Source organism: Emys orbicularis, chromosome 7, assembly GCF_028017835.1.
Source record: "Emys orbicularis isolate rEmyOrb1 chromosome 7, rEmyOrb1.hap1, whole genome shotgun sequence".
Taxonomy (NCBI): domain Eukaryota; kingdom Metazoa; phylum Chordata; order Testudines; family Emydidae; genus Emys; species Emys orbicularis.
The window spans coordinates 88949872-88963846 of NC_088689.1; the positions used below are offsets into that span (position 1 = coordinate 88949872).

Sequence of the window (13975 nt, forward strand, 5' to 3'; positions counted from 1 at the left end):
CGCCGAGTAGACACTGAATAGGACTAAACTATGTACAGAATAGTTTTTTGCCTTTTGTTTCATAATAAATTTTATTTATATAACCCTTTTGCTGATTTTTAAAGTGTTACATAAACAGGACAGGTGAAATATTCTCATGTAAAGCAACCATAAACACATGAAAAGACCTAGGTTTACAATTTATGATTAAAACTCTACTATCTACACAATATACATAGATATAAAATGTAAAAACTTAAATATCTTAGAAACAGTAGCCAATCAGTTGTTTTAATTGTCATATTTGAATTCAGCACATCAAAATACATAATAAATAGCACATTTTATCTCTGAAGCAGACGACTTCTCAAAAATTGTAGACCAGTGTAACAGCCAGAGGATAAATGTTAAAAATTCATCTAAGCCAGTGTCCAGTGATAAAGAAATTTATGCCAAAATTCTGAAAAGAGCTAGCAGTAGGAATAACTCGAAAATGGGTTTTGGTTTTTTTTTTAAGAGAGATGGTATTTGACGGATAAATATTCATAGCAGAAATTTAGGCTGGTGGGTTTCCTACACTAAAATATATAATACTTTTTTATTTAAAAGCAATAGTTCAATGAGCCTACCTGCTGACATTGAATCTGCGAGTGGACTTCTTCTAAAGTGGAAAATAAAAATTACTACAGTATTTTTTTCTCACAAAATAAAAGAAAATGCTCATTTCTTGCACCCTCAACTGTTGTACAATTATCAAGACCAAAATTAAAAGCTTACAATATTTCAAAGTACACAACAGAATCGTATTGTTTCTCTTCACGTGCAAAAGTAGTGCAGTATTGTGAAATATGTAATTATCGGTAATTAGCTCACAGTTAAATAGAAGTGTTTGGCTTCATTACCTCTTAAACTGCCACATCTAAATCTGTATCATGCAACAGCACCTTTATTTTTCAATGAAGATGCTAGCAGACAACAGTAAGAATATACAAAGTATTTCATGGAGCCTGGTTCCTTCTGGACTTTGCTGGTTTTCTTTCAGTTACTTAGAAGTGGTCAGTGGTATAGAGCAATGGGGCATGTGCTACCTTCAGGAGCAGTGTATGCTGTTGCCAGGGCTGGATTAACTCTCCTGTGGGCCCAGGGTATTAAATTTTGTGGAGCCCCTGTATACAAGTCTTTTTCCTAATTTAAAACAAAATGATCACAATTATGGCATCAAGGCTATTAAATGCTACACTAAACTTGTCTTTTAATTAACATAAAGCCATTCTGTGGTTACATTTCAGTCTTAAAACATATAGAATATAGTTAAGTTAATTCAAAATAGCCTACTTCTTACCTTAGAACAGCTGTTATATTATTTTCTTTCTGGGATGGAGTTTGGGTGCAAGAGGGGGCTCCAGGCTGGGGCAGAATGTTGAGGTGCAGGAGAGGGTGTGGGCTGTGAGGGAGTTTGGTGCAAGAGGGGATGCGAGGTGCAGGCTCCAGCCGGGAGGTACAGCAGGGCTCAGGCAGGCTGCCTGCCTTCATGCCATGGCCCCACACTGCTCCCGGAACCAGCTGGCTGCTGGCACGTCTCTGTGCGCCCCTGGGGGCAGGGGGACAGCGTGTCTCTGTGTGCAGCCCGCGCCTGCAAGCGCTGCCCCTGCAGCTTCTATTGGCTGGTTCACGGCCAATGGGAGCTGCAGAGACGGTGCTGGGGGCAGGGGCAGCGTGCAGAGCCGCCTCTCCACTATCTGTATTCAGTTTCTTAATGTATTAGGCTTAGACTTGTGTGTTTTTGTTTTATTTTGCTTGTTAACTTACTTTGTTCTGTCTGTTATTACTTGAAACCACTTAAATCCTACTTTTTATACTTAATAAAATGACTTTTGTTTATTAATTAACCCGGAGTAAGTGATTAATACCTGGGGGAGCAAACAGCTGTGCATATCTCTCTATCAGTGTTATAGATGGCGGACAATTTGAGTTTACCCTGTATAAGCTTTATACAGAGTAAAATGGATTTATTTGGGGTTTGGATCCCATTGGGAGCTGGGTGTTTGGATGCTGGAGACTGGAATACCTGCTGTGTGGTTTTTGGTTAAAGCCTGGAGCATTGGGGGCATGTTTCAGACCTGGGTCTGTGTTGCAGCAGACTAGCGTTGTCTGGCCCAATAAGGCAGAGTTCTGGAGTCCCAAGCCATCAGGAAAAACGGGCTCAGAGGTAGTTTCAGCACATCAGGTGACAGTCCCAAGGGGTCTCTGTGACTGAACCTGTCACAGAGGCCTTTGCTGCTTCTGCAGAACATGGTTTCCTTTGCAATGTACCACTGCTGAAATTCACACAGTTTGGTGGGCAATGGATGTGTAAAAAATGCTAGCCTCCCCTCTGAGTCCCTTCTCTTCCTTTGCCACACGGCAAACCTCTTCCAGCATCAGTAAATGATTTTGTTTGTGCTTCTGCTCCTTTACTGACAACACACTCTGGGAGGATTCATCAGGAACATCAGTCATTTCCACTCTGTTGCTGTTTCTGACAGTGCAGGAATTCCAGAATAGTAAAAACAGTTACTACTTGCCATCCATAGATAACACAGTGCTTTATAATGGGAATTAATTATTAACCCAGCTTTATGCATGGGGAAACTGGCAAGTAACTTCATCTCTCTGCCTATGTCATGTACCAGGTTGTTGGCAGAGCCTTGGGTCTCCTAACTCCCATTCCAGTGTCTTACCTGTTGGAGAGAGTATGTGGTGCATACAAAGAATAGAGAAGGGAGTGGGTGAGAAACACAGGATTCCCACAATGAATTTAGAATCTCTAATGTGAATAATATTAGTTGCTTTTGTGATTGAAATGACAAAAATGCTTGACTGGCAGATAAGTCCACACTCAGGCTTTAAACTGTATGAGAAAGTTGGCATAAATTCTACATGTACCCCTTAAGAAACAGACTTCACATGTAACTTATACACCGGACCCTCGCTAGAACGCGAGATTTGGGATCCATGCCAAGTACCGCGTTATAGCGGGGACCGCGTTAAAATGAAATTACTGTATACAGTAAATGTCACATCCATAAAGTATAGAAACCCTTAGAAAATAAACTCCTACTTGAAGGAAACAATAAACGAGAAAAAAAAGTGTTGCTTTATTAGAGATTTAAAGTAGACATTACAATAAACTAGTCTAGTTTTTCTTAGTCAGTGAGTTGCTTTTGCTTCTTGCCGCTGTGTTGCTTCCGCTTAGCAAACTGCAAAAGACTACGTACTGTATATGCCATCTGTCTAAGATTTTGCAGTGTAGGGCATATCAGAGCAATTTTATATGCAGAGGAAAAACATCCACATCATTCTTTATCAGAGTGAATCAGTTCTTGTTCTTTGAAAGCTTCTATCTGAAGCACCATAGTACAGCACTAACATTCAGGCTGGTATTTCTGCATTGTTGGTTGAAAGATATTAGAAAGATATATCACTCAGCAGTGTTGGAAAAGATTGATTGTGTGAGCACCACAAGAGAATATGTGTAAGGGCATGTTTATATTGTGAGATTAGAACATAGCTGTTGCTGCATGTTTGCTAATATCTTTGTAAATACTTTTTGCAGAACTTAGGGAGACAAGGTAGGTGAGGCAACTTCCGTTGGTGAAAAAGACAAGCTTTCTAGCTTGCGCAGAACTTTTCTTCAGGTCTGGGAGAGCTATTCAGTGTCACAGCTAAATACAAGTTGGAACAGATTATTTAGCTTAAGGAGGTAACACATATTGCAAGAGACTTTTTAAGGGGACGTAGGTAGTTAACACCTCTGCAGTCATAGGACAAAGGAGGGTTAATGGGTTATAGATTGTTGTAATGAATCGTAAATCCAGTGTCTTTGTGTCCATGATTTGTAGTGTCTAGTAAAGTTATGAATTTAAGCTTCCAGTCTCGACTTCTGAAGGCATTGTGCAGGTTTCCATTGAGGATGAGGACTGAGAGGTCAGGAAGAGTGATCACTTTGTCAAATGTGTTTGCAGGTGATATAGTGTTGTCTTTTGTCGTTTTTCTATGTGAGTTCATTTGAGAGGGTAATGGGTGTATTGTATTCCTCCACATAGTTGTTACTGAGGCATTTAGTGCACTGGATGAGGTATACCACACGTTGTGATGGGCATGTGTAGGACCAATGGATCTTGAAAGGTGTATTGTGGGATGTATTGATTATCATAGCAGTGGAGAGGTGTCTGCAGGTTTTGCATCTGATGTTCTGGCAGGGTCTGGTGCCACTTCGATTTGGTGGGCCCTGAACTGTGGGGAGCTTGCTTCTGATGATGAGCATGGCAAGATTGGGGGGTTGTTCAAAGGCCAGTGGAGGGGGTATGGGAAAGATTTCTTTCAGGATGTGGTCCCCATTGAGTATGGGTCGTAATTATTTAATGATACCCCATATGGGTTGCAAAGTGGGGTGGTAGGTGACAACTAGAGATGTGTGATCAGAGGGGTTTTTTCTGTATTGAAGCATGTTCTCTGAATATTTGGGTGTTCCATTCCAGGATGCAATCTCTACTCTGGTGGAGTATCCTTCCTTGGTGAAGGCAGTTTTAAGTGTGTTAAGGTGTATATCTTAGAGTTTCTTTTCTGTGTGCCTGACTATAGATGAGATTGCTTTGTGTGTCTGGGGTTGTTGCTGGATTTGTGAGGGTACATGTGGTGGTCTGAAGGTTTCTTGTATATAGTTGTCTGTAGAGTTCCATTAAGTTGTGTCCAGGAAGTTGATGCTAGTGTAGCAGTTTTCTAGAGAGAATTTAAAGGTTGAGTAGTGGTTGTTGAAGTTGTGGTGGAAATCTGTTAAGGAGTTTAGGTTGTCTGTCCAGAGGATGAAAATATCAACATATCTCAGGGTTTGGACAAAGTGTTTGTTGAATGTAAAATTATGGGTGAGGATGAATTGGATGAGTTTGGCAATGTATTTCGGGTGGATATCTGAGTGTTATCTGTTGTCTTGTAGATATTTAAGGCAGGCAGTGATGCTGTCATTGTGAAGGATGTTGGTGTATAGGGAGGTGACATCCATGGTGGCAAGACGGTTAATCTGAAGGAGGTTGTTGATGTTAGTTGTATTTTTGGAGGAAACTGGCCCTTTGTGTGGGGAATGGTTTGAAGATGGTTTCTAGAAGTCCCAAAATGTTTGAATACATAATTTTTTGTGTGTGTTTTGTATGCGTGACTTCTGTCTGGAATGTCTACCAAAGTCTTGATAACACCGAGAAAAGTGATCCTACTTAATATGGGGAAAAGAGTTGCTCCCAACAAAACACTTTGACAGAAATAGCTTAAGTCCTGTGTTGTTGTTTGGCTGATTATTAGCACACCTGTTACGCAGTTACCTAAGTGACCAGGATGCTACAGCTAGTACTCTGTCAAAAAAATTGGACAAAAAGTTTATTACCTAGTTATTTGGCAATAGAACTTTGTAAATTAGCTAGTTGATCAAGTAAGGAAACTAACTTCAACTTAGTCTTCACAAACAGCAGCACATAGCAAACCAGCGTTTTATAAAAACAAATGTAATTTCCTTTTACAGTTAAGAGAAGCGACCATACAAGAATTTGTCACTTTTTTTTCTCCTTGGATTGGTCTGAGATACTACAATGTTAAGTTCAGTACAAGAATAGGCATATAAAAAGGAATCAAGATGTCGGGGGCAATCACAGGCAGGCTGCAACTTAGGTCTTGTCTTCAACACTAAAAAGGTGTGTGTTTCATGTTTTGTTTTGTTTTGTTTTGTTTTTAACTTCATGATAACCAAAACAGATGAGGTAAAAACATTGTGAAGACCTGGCCACTTCAGTTTTACCATGATGTAAACTTGTTGAGATCAACCTATGGAGGAAATATGGAGCTGTTTACCTTATGATAAAACTGAAGTGTCTGTTCTTTACTGTAGTTTTTACCTCAGGATAGTTCATTCATGTTAGTTACCCTGAGGTAAAAAACACACCTTTTTTAGCAGTGAAGACAAGGCCTTAGTTTAAGTACTATAATATGATGGTTTGGTGGGCAATGCAGCTGAACTGTGAGATATATCTATATCACAATGCTGGTAAGAAAGGCCATTGTAAGTCATATAAGCAAAGAGGACAACTAGACACAAGGGCATAATTTCGTCAGTGAAGACAATCTGTAAAATAAGAGCCAGAAATGTCTTTATTTTAAAGTAAGTTAGTTTCTTAAAAACATAAAACATGTAGCAAGACCATATGTGAAGTACTTAAATCTTCTTGTGCTGTGATTTGTGTGACTATTTCTGTATGTCCACAAACAAAATTATTCTCATGTATGAATCTTTGTGCACTTGACTCCTTTCCCTCTTGTTCCTTTGAGTATGTGCTTAAAGTACCTTGTAATGGGTCTGTGTGGCCCAGTCTTAATTTGCACTGGCCATTCACTTAATAAATAACAGTACAGAGCCTTTACTTCTAATTTCACTAGTGTTTATTGGCTGCCAGCCTATTAGGCTACTGGAAGACTGAGACATGAGGCCTCAAGAATTGGTAATAGGAGCACAGAGCCTCTCAAATTCAGGTCAGTCATTCAATTTGCCTGGGTTGTCAGTAGTGAAAACTAATCACCATCTGATAGCTATTCAGTTGCCAATGTGAAAATGGTTGTAGGCATACATATGTTTTATTTAAAACTGTGACAGGAAACAAGACAGGAAGAAGTCTGGGAAATACTTTAGGCAGAAGCTCAGCAATGAAGCAGAGGGCAGGATAATTCTAAACATAATCTTGTGTTCCTTATTAAAGTTCATTGTTAAAAAAAAGTGATTTCCTGTTATTGTTTTTTACCATTGTTGGATGATTATGTGCCAGAACTTCATTCATTTTGAACTAGCATAAAGAAGAAATATAAATGCCAAATTTAACTGTCCACAAGATTTTCAATCTAATTCCACAAAATAGCCTGAATGGAAGAAGTGCTTCATTAGATTTCATATCACAGAAAACAATAGCAGATCGGCTAAATGCATACATTTGAGCTACTTTATAATTAAAGCATAAAAAGCCTTTGCTTGAACAACCCAGGCATTGTGATGTATGTATCAGTAAAGAAGACTACGTAGGAAGTCTAAACAATGATCTTTCAGAAAAGCTTGAGGACCTGGCATGGCAGTAAAAAGGTCTGCAGAAAATGGGAGATGTCCACTAAGTATCTAACTCTCTAGACTGAAAAGGTAAATAATCAGGGGTAATAAAAAAAAGTTCTGAGACCCTATCACCATGTACTGTCTCCTTGGTTTGGTACTACTGAAAAAAAAGAAAACGCCAAAGCAATCCTTGGTTCGCCTATGTTGAGACTGCCAACAAGGGTGCTATCTGTGATGAGTATTCCTGTCTCTCAGAAATTGCACTAAAACCAGATGATCTAATGCAAACTACTAGATAGTCATTGGATAGTGTAATAACTTCTGGTTACATCCAAACTGCACAAGATCCAGATCTGGCAAGACCTGCATAACACAGGGTCTAAGACCATTGTCTGCAATCACCAAGAGGTCTGTGAAGACTTTGGAGTGGGAGAAGGCTTGGAAAAAACAAACAGTGAACACCTGGATTCTCACTGATTCAAGCATTCCATGTTTAATGGGGGATCCATAAATTTATTAATGAAAAAAGTGGTCTTGGGCTTCTGAACATTTGAGAACCACTGTCCAAAAATAGAAGATGTGACTAAAATGAGTTTGAAGCTTTATATCTCTGGTCTTGAAAGTACATACACACACACTAGAAGTCTGAAGGAATGCCTAACATAGTGAATGCTAATGGGAAGGGGGTAGGTTTAGCAGATAAAATAAAAAAAGAACAAGTTAAAAATCACTTAGAAAAGTTAGATGCCTGCAAGTCACCAGGGCCTGATGAAATGCATCCTAGAATACTCAAGGAGCTAATAGAGGAGGTATCTGAGCCTCTAGCTATTATCTTTGGAAAATCATGGGAGACGGGAGAGATTCCAGAAGACTGGAAAAGGGCAAATATAGTGCCCATCTATAAGAAGGGAAATAAAAACAACCCAGGAAACTACAGACCAGTTAGTTTAACTTCTGTGCCAGGGAAGATAATGGAGCAAGTAATTAAGGAAATCATCTGCAAACACTTGGAAGGGGGTAAGGTGATAGGGAACAGCCAGCATGGATTTGTAAAGAACAAATCATGTCAAACCAATCTGATAGCTTTCTTTGATAGGATAACGAGCCTTGTGGATAAGGGTGAAGCTGTGGATGTGGTATACCTAGACTTTAGTAAGGCATTTGATACGGTCTCGCATGATATTCTTATCAATAAACTAGGCAAATACAATTTAGATGGGGCTACTATAAGGTGGGTGCATAACTGGCTGGATAACCGTACTCAGAGAGTTGTTGTTAATGGTTCCCAATCCTGCTGGAAAGGCATAACGAGTGGGGTACCGCAGGGGTCTGTTTTGGGACCGGCTCTGTTCAATATCTTCATCAACGACTTAGATATTGGCATAGAAAGTACGCTTATTAAGTTTGCGGATGATACCAAACTGGGAGGGATTGCAACGGCTTTGGAGGACAGGGTCATAATTCAAAATGATCTGGACAAATTGGAGAAATGGTCTGAGTTAAACAGGATGAAGTTTAACAAAGACAAATGCAAAGTGCTCCACTTAGGAAGAAAAAATCAGTTTCACACATACAGAATGGGAAGAGACTGTCTAGGAAGGAGTACGGCAGAAAGGGATCTAGGGGTTATAGTGGACCACAAGCTAAATATGAGTCAACAGTGTGATGCTGTTGCAAAAAAAGCAAACATGATTCTGGGATGTATTAACAGGTGTGTTGTGAGCAAGACACGAGAAGTCATTCTTCCGCTCTACTCTGCTCTGGTTAGGCCTCAGCTGGAGTATTGTGTCCAGTTCTGGGCACCGCATTTCAAGAAAGATGTGGAGAAATTGGAAAGGGTCCAGCGAAGAGCAACAAGAATGATTAAAGGTCTTGAGAACATGACCTATGAAGGAAGGCTGAAAGAATTGGGTTTGTTTAGTTTGGAAAAGAGAAGACTGAGAGGGGACATGATAGCAGTTTTCAGGTATCTAAAAGGGTGTCATAAGGAGGAGGGAGAAAACTTGTTCACCTTAGCCTCTGAGGATAGAACAAGAAGCAATGGGCTTAAACTGCAGCAAGGGAGGTCTAGGTTGGACATTAGGAAAAAGTTCCTAACTTTCAGGGTGGTTAAACACTGGAATATATTGCCTAGGGAGGTTGTGGAATCTCCATCTCTGGAGATATTTAAGAGTAGGTTAGATAAATGTCTAACAGGGATGGTCTAGACAGTATTTGGTCCTGCCATGCGGGCAGGGGACTGGACTCTATGACCTCTCGAGGTCCCTTCCAGTCCTAGAATCTATGAATCACAATAGAAAAGATTAAACTATCCATGTTAGGGTTCAATCATGCAAAACATTTAATGCTTCCTAGGAGGTGCTGAGCAGCTTTCTGCTTGCATTGTCTTTCAGTAGATTTGAGTTCACTCAGGACTGGACCCTTAAACAGCTGTTTACTGTTCAAATATTTGATAGTGAACAATAAATGGTAATAAAAATAGAACTGGAACGACACACAGACTCCTAAGCATTTTTGCATAGCTGAAGAATGTTACTGTAGGTGTGTGGTAATGAAGCTGCATGAAAACCAGTGTGACTTTCAAGTGCCTCTTCTTTTTCAGTTTTGGGACCTTTGTTGCTATAGGGGTCACCCTCTTCGTGGTATTCGTAGTCACTGTCATTCTGTGCTTCACCTGTTCATGCTGCTGCTTGTATAAAACGTGTCGGAGGCCACGGCGTGAGTATTTGTTTATGTTTTTGTTAACTTTTATCTCTTTTCAGTGAAGTTTTGTTTTTAGTAAATAGCATCGTCAAACTAGCACAACTCCTCCTCTCCCCGTCCTTCCCACACACCATCCCGCAGAATACCAGAGGTAAGCATTTTGAGACACTTCAAACTCTGATGTAGTTATAGGAATCTCTGAATATTTTTGGACATAATTGTTTTTTCCTGTTTTCAAATGTTTTTTCTTTAGTGAGCAAAAGTTGGAATAATTGATTCCTTTAAAAATTCCTCCCTGTGGCAGTCTTCGCAAGAGAGGGGCCATGGGAACTATACCAAGGTTCAAACAGTGCAACAGTAACTGTGGTTGCAATTACTGAAAGGTCATCAGTGCCCGGAGATTAAACAAATCTTCAGAGAATGAGACTTCTTCCTCTCCATCTCATGCTACATTAAAACAAGGAATCTTGATGATTTGTCTTTTGGATTATCACTGAAGAACAGATTATCTAAATCATTTCCTGAGCTAGTCATATTAGGTCAATTAAAACAGGAAATTTTTGTTAATGGACAAGCTGTGTTGTGATGGCTATGACTCAAAGCGTACTGTACCACTCTATAAGTCTTAACTCCTAATTTTCTATCTAGACATCCCACTAGAATTCAGTTTGAAATGGGAATTATTTTAATAATTTTCCAGAACCTAAACTTTTAAAAACCAGAATGACATGAAGTCAAAAGAATGTTTGGAATGTCTGTATTTATATTGAAAATCTGTACTATTTTAAATACATCTATTTTACATATTAAAAGAAAAAACCCACACTTGGACCAACATGTGTGAAACTACTAGTATTGTTGACCAACTAGACAAGGGAACATTTTAATTAGAAATCTATTTTGTATTTAGTTTTGACTACATTAACAAGACCACTTTAAAATCTTTAATTGTTACCTGATTCCAGCCCCGCTACAGTGCTGCTTATCAAAAACTTGAATGTTTGCAGGTTATGAGGATAAAGTGGACTAAAAGTAGGTATGGTGGACTAAATCCTATGCTTAAAGAGGTCTTGAGTGGTATCCATGCTTCTTGAGTGGGGGGGCGGGAGGGGAGGAGGTAAAACAGGAAACAAAATGGTTGTAGTTGCTCAATTTAAAAAACAAACACGCCATTTAACTGTTGGCTATAGAGAGGAATGTATTTTACTGTGTGTAACAGGTCAGTCTCATAGCAAGCTGGCCTAGTGGTCAGGTGGTGACTCCACAGTTCTCTTCCCTCCGCTCATTCTAGATGGAACTCTGTTGGGTCGTATATGGCAGGCATCTCCCTCCTATTCATCCCTTCTTATCCACCTTAGGATTCTGTCATGACAGAAGGGAGGGGAAGTAGAAGAGGGGGGACCCAGGCCCTCCCATTCCACTGAGTTCTGATCCAGGGCTATAAAGGGGTGTTACAGTGTTCTGGACCACTCTTTATGCCACCCTAAGTTACAGTTCCCCTGAGTCACTCCCTACCAGACTGTGGCTCCTCTGTTTGGAGCATGGTCACAGTCTTTGCAGTATCAGCATAGTTCTGCTGCGGAGACAACATCCCCTCCTTCAGGTCCTCTCTTGGTTTCCCAAGTCAGGAAAAAGGGGGGTAGAGTTTATGGATCACCATTTCCACAGTGGCCTTACCAATACTGTGGTAATGCTTTCCACAACTTCTGGTACAGCCTGTAACTCCTTCCCTGCTGCCCATGGACTACCCAGGGCCCTTTTAACTGTCCCTCCACCTGGACCATGCCCTGCATCTGCTGAGGGGCAGGGTCACTCTGGCCCAGTACTGCCCCATGCCTTGCTATGTTTTAGTATGTGGCCTGTAAAGACCATCACACAGGGTTTATGAAGTAGATGGTAAAGCTACAAGGCCAATATAAAGTGGTGGTAAGTGGCACAGTAGAGAATTCAGTCGAGTACCCTTCTTTAAGATAAATTGGGAGACAATTAATTAATGGAGTAATTGGCATATCATGTAACAAAAGCAGTGAAAATAAGTGCCTATTCAGCCAATATGCTGAGTAACAGAACTGTCTAACAAGGATCAAATGTTGTTAGTGTTAACCTATGCCAGTAATTTAGTAACAAACATGAACCATGTACTTTGCTACAAATCTCAGTTAGACAAATATGTGCCAGCATGCACTGAAGAAACAGATTTAAAAAAAAAAAAAAAAAAAAAAAAGTCTAATGAAGTACAATAGGAACCAGTGGAAAACAATGCTCACACACGGAATTAAAAACTATCTGCCTAAAGAGAATCTAGTTAATTTCTTTGTTACCTTCTCTGCCTTAAAGTCATATGATTGGATGATGATAATCTGTTTTACAGAGGTTTGTGAGTAACTTCTCAGATGAGCTCTCAGTTTCTGAAGAGTCAAAGAATATTTTTTTCAGGCTCCTTTGTGGAGTAAAAGGAGGCGGTAAATTAACCATTGTCCTGGCTCATGATGGCTCTACTCCCATGGAAGTTGATGGAAGTTTAGTCATGGACTTAAATGTGAGGGCTGGGGGTACTAGTCTCTGAATATGTTGGAGAACTCTGAACTGGGGTTTCTACCTGGTGTGAATTACAAAGGCAAATCAAACAGTGATTTCCCTTTTGGGAATAGGAAAGAACATTCAAAATATTCCATATCTTCATTACTTCTTCTGGATGTCTGCTTGACGCATCAGTAGTAAATGCATCTTACTTTTGTATGTTTATAGCTGTTGTGACCACCACAACTTCCACCACAGTGGTCCATGCACCATATCCCCAGCAGCCCGGGATACCACCTGGTTACCCAGTGACACCCTATCAAGGATATCATCCTGTACCAGTCCAGCCACAACACGGAATGCCAGCAGCACCCTACCCAACACAGTATCCTCCACCTTATCCAACGCAAGTTTCAGGACCACCAGCCTACCATGAGACAGTGGCAGGTAAGGCCATAGCAAGGAGGGCAAACCACAATTGAAGAGAAACATCATGTTTCTTCTTTCTTACACTAAGCGCACTAGGAAGACAAATGCATTTGTAACAAATCTGTGTTAATTATACACATGAGCACCACCAGTCTATTTGTTTAATTAATCGAATCAGAGGGGTAGCCGTGTTAGTCTGGATCTGTAAAAAGTGACAGAGTCCTGTGGCACCTTATAGACTAACAGACGTATTGGAGCATAAGCTTTCGTGGGTGAATACCCACTTCGTCAGACGCATGACTAACACTAATACTTCACAAAGGTGATCTGTTCATTTGTATTTATCCAAATGGGATTTTTAAGTAAAATAGATTAAAAATGTACCATTTGAATCCATTCTAAGGGCATGTCTACATGACAAAATTAAGTCCACCTAATTTGCAGCGGCATATAGCCACTGCACTAAGTACATCGCTTCTGTGTGTCTACAATTTGCTCCTTGTGTCGGCAGTGCATGTGCTCACCAGGAGCACTTGCACAGACTGACCTGTCAGTGTGGGGCATTGTGGGATCACTTTTGAAATCCAGCAACAGTCGACGTAAGCAATGCAGTGTCTACATTGACACTCCGTCGACCTAACCACATCGACATTGACTCTGCATCTCTCATGGAGGTGGAATTAAGTTAGTGTAGTGGGTGAGTTACGTCAGCGGGAGCGAAATTTTAGTGTAGACACTTATAAAGGTTAATGTAAGCTGCCTTGTGTCAACCTAACTCTGTAGTGTAGACCAGGGCTATAGCTCCATGTACTATATGCGTCTCTTGCCAGTCACCACTGTTAGGATCATTTACAAATGGAAAATTACAATTTTTCTATGGAAGAAGGTTCACAGATGGCTTACAAAGGGGGCTTCAGCTTGCTTAGAGTTTAGAGGACAGATGCTCATCTTGCAAAGTGCAATTAGGCTGAAAATTCACTATAAAATATCTGTGGACCTTCCAACTAGATGGAAAGACACTTTATGTAAGTATGGATATATTTTCCTATCCTGAGTAGCATGGAAAACAAGCACACTTAGTAGCTCTTTCAAAGTACAATATTTTTAATTCAGGATGCTCAGTAAATAAAATAATTAAAGAAAAACAGCAGAAACAAAAACATCAGGAAGTGTAGAGAAAGGAGAAGAGAGAACTTGTGCTGGAACTTAGAATCGATTGGGCAGAGC

General features: G+C 40.1%; 1 protein-coding gene across 1 annotated transcript in view; it reads left to right on the forward strand.

Annotated features, from left to right (window-relative positions):
• SHISA5 (shisa family member 5) overlaps positions 1-13975 on the forward strand; it is a 64043-nt gene that overhangs the window by 44736 nt on the left and 5332 nt on the right. Inside the window, exons 4-5 of the mRNA XM_065407131.1 lie at positions 9699-9814; positions 12548-12766. Of these exons, the coding sequence (XP_065263203.1) occupies positions 9699-9814; positions 12548-12766 (335 nt within the window). The remainder of the gene's footprint in view (positions 1-9698; positions 9815-12547; positions 12767-13975) is intronic.